Source organism: Chrysochloris asiatica, unplaced genomic scaffold, assembly GCF_000296735.1.
Source record: "Chrysochloris asiatica unplaced genomic scaffold, ChrAsi1.0 scaffold00132, whole genome shotgun sequence".
NCBI classification, from domain to species: domain Eukaryota; kingdom Metazoa; phylum Chordata; class Mammalia; order Afrosoricida; family Chrysochloridae; genus Chrysochloris; species Chrysochloris asiatica.
Genome location: NW_006408650.1, coordinates 6,681,445 through 6,684,759, shown reverse-complemented (window position 1 = coordinate 6,684,759; position 3,315 = coordinate 6,681,445). Strand labels below are relative to the sequence as shown.

General features: G+C 41.8%; 1 protein-coding gene across 1 annotated transcript in view; it reads left to right on the top strand.

The window, feature by feature from the left end:
• The first annotated feature begins 329 nt into the window (after window positions 1-329).
• Window positions 330-3,315, top strand: part of TEN1 (TEN1 CST complex subunit) — a 20,075-nt gene continuing 17,089 nt past the window's right edge. Inside the window, exon 1 of the mRNA XM_006869670.1 lies at window positions 330-421. Coding sequence (XP_006869732.1) covers window positions 330-421 — 92 coding nt within the window. The remainder of the gene's footprint in view (window positions 422-3,315) is intronic.

Genomic DNA, 3,315 nt, shown 5'->3' with positions numbered 1-3,315 from the left:
CCCTAAAAAAGCTTTATTATAGCAATGCCCAGGCAGAGACAGGCCTGCCTATGGGCACAGCTGAGGAGAGTCTGTCCTGACTGAAAGAGCTGTGCCCTGTGTATGTTTTAGGTCTGACTTGTATGTAATCTGTTAATTTCCATAATAAATCCCATAACCATGAGTCTGGTGTCTGAGTCCTGCGTCATCACTGCAATGAATTATGGAACCCAGCTGAGTAGAGAGGACTGTGGGAGGGATGGTCACTGCCACAGTGTTTATAATACCTAAGATACTAGGTTATGGGGAATCTTCAAAAATCCATCTCGACTGTTTGGTTTCAGGAGCCAATGATGTTACCCAAACCTGGGATCTATTACTTTCCTTGGGAGATCAGTGCCGGCCAAATTCCTGATGGGGGCTCACTGAGAACATTTGGCAGGTGAGAATCGTGGTTTTCCCCTCCATTTCCAAAAACAGTTAAACTAGTTCTGTTATAATTCTAACTAATTATAAAAAATTCAAAGTAAAATTTGTCCATATTTTGTACAATAAAGATACCATCTACAGAAGTGCAAAGAAAGAAAGCAGAATTCAGCTATAATCCCATTATCCAATTACTGGTGATTATCTTTATAACTTTTCTATGTATATATGTACATAGCTATGCACATGTGGGTGTATGTATACATGGGCTTCAAAAAGTTTGTGGAAAAATGGAATTAAAACCAATGGAATTTTTCCACAAGTTTTTTGAAGTCTCCCTGTGTGTGTGTGTGTGTGTGTATGTGTGTGTACATGTGTTAGCTGGGTGGTTCTGGCCTTAGATTCATTCATGGTATTGCAGTCAGGGTGTCAGCTGGGGACGCTAACATCTGAAGGTTTGAATTGTTGTTGTTAAGTGCCATTGAGTCGGTTCTGACTCACAGTGACCCTGTACAGGGTTTTTTTTTTAAAGTTTTTATTGTGAATTGAATGATGGTTTACATGGGGCAACATCAGTTTTACAGTTTACACTCATCATTTCATTGCAATGATTAGTCTCCTCTGTGCATCATCATTCAATAGTATTTCCTTCTATTCCCTCTGGGGATTTTTTTGTTTTGTTTTTTTGAGGGGAGATGTACACAGACACACTCAGGAATATATAGTTATTTAAACAACCAAAGGGCACATTCTGCAAGCCTGCCTCCTGGCCACCAGCACACAGCCGAGGCTGTACATCTTTGCAGGAGCAGAAAGCCTCATCTTTCTCCCCATAAAGTCTGACTAGAACTGGGAAATCTAAGGTGACTCCGTCCCATGTTTGACATGTTAGTGCATGTTGTTGGCAGGAAGCCTCACTTCTTCACAATGTGGATTTCTCCACAGGACTCTTGACCAAACCCACTGTCGTCAAGTTGATTCCAACTTATAGCAACCTTATATAGGGTTTCTGAGAATGTAAATCCTTCACACAGCCTCATCTTTCTTCCACAGAGCTGCTGGTAGATCTGAACCATTGACCTTATGGCTAGTAGTCCAGTGCTTCTCATAAAGTGCTACCAGGGATACCATAACATGGCAGCGTTCCCTAGAGCAAGCAACCCAAGAGAAAGAACCAACTGGAAGCCACAATGGCCTAGCCTTGTAACCACACTCAGTCACTTGCACAGTATCCTGTTGGCCACACTGGCCCACCCTGTTCTGTGTAGAAGAAATTATAAATGGATGTGATGACCAGGAAATGAGAATCACGGGGGCCATCTTGGAGACTGGCTACTATGTATACGGAGAGAGAGAGACTTTGCCCTATGTTAAAATGTTTGAGCATATTGTTTTACTAAGAAGCCCTGGTGTCCCAGTGGTTAACGTGCTCAGCTGCTAACCAAAAGGTTGGTAGTTTGAACCCATGTGACAATCTGCTTTTGTCAAGATTATAGCCTTGCAAATCCTGATATGGTAGCACATAATGTAAGCTTGAATTCTGACTCAATGGCACATAACAGCAGCAACTCTCTTACCATTTTTTGCCATTTGTTTTGTAACTTAATTGTGTATGGAAGATCTAGTTCCATGCTAAATATATAGGTCTACATCATCAACTGAGTACTGGTGTGAAACTGTAGGATAAGCACTAGACTGTTAACCATAAAGTCGGCATTTCAAACCCAACAGCTGCTCCTCGGAAAACCCTATACAGCATCACTACGAATGGGAACCAACTGAATAGCACTTAACAATTATAAAAGCACTTAGTAGGTGCATTTTATTTCTTTGTGTTGTTGTTGTTGTTGTTAGGCGCCATAGAGTCAGTACTGACCCATAGTGACCTTATGCACAGCAGAACGAAACACTGCCTGATCCTGGGCCAGCCTCACTACTGTTGCCACGCTTGAGTCCATCAATGCTGCCACTCGGCCAATCCATCTCATTGGGGGTCTTCCTCTTTTTCTCTGACCCTCCACCTTACCAAACATGATATCCTTCTCCATTGAGTGGTCCCTCCTGACAATATGTCCAAAGTATGAGAGATGAAGTTTAGCCATCTTGGCCTCTAAGGAGCACTCTGGCTGCACTTCTTCCAAAATGGATCTACTGGTTCTTTTGGCAGCCCATGCCACCTTCAACACCATAACTCAAAAGCATCAGTTCTTCTATGGTCTTCCTTATTCACTGTCCAGCTTTTACATACATGCATATGAGGTTATTGAAAATACCATGGCTTGGGTCAGGCTCACCTTAGTCCTCAAGTTGACATCTTTGCTCTTCAACACTTAAAAAAGGTCTTGTGCAGCAGATTTTCCTAAAGCAGTATGTCATTTGATTTCTTGACTGCTGCTTCCATGAGTGTTGACAGTTGATCCAAGAAAAATGAAATAATTGACAACTTCAATCTTTTCTCCATTGATAAGAATGTTGTTTATTGGTCCAGGATTTTTGTTTTCTTTACATTGAGATGTAATCCATACCGAAGGCTCTGCTCTTGGTGGACAGGTTTCAGATGAGCTTCCAGACAAAGACAGACTAGGAAGAAAGAGTGACAAACTACTTCCAAATATTTAGTCACTAAAAACCTTATAAATAGAAGAGAAACACTGTCAGATATAGTGCCAGAAAATGAGCTCCTCGGGTTGGAAGGCACTCAAAATGCGACCCGAGAAGAGCTGCCTCCTCAAAGCAGAGCTGACCGTGAGAAAGTGAATGGGGGTAAAACTCATGGGAAAAAGCCCGCAGGACCTTCATTTGCTCATGGGGCACAACTGAAAATGAATAGAAACAGCTGTAAACATCCATTGAAAATCGGAACATGGAATGTACTAAGTATGAATCTGGGAAAATTGGAAATTGTCAAAA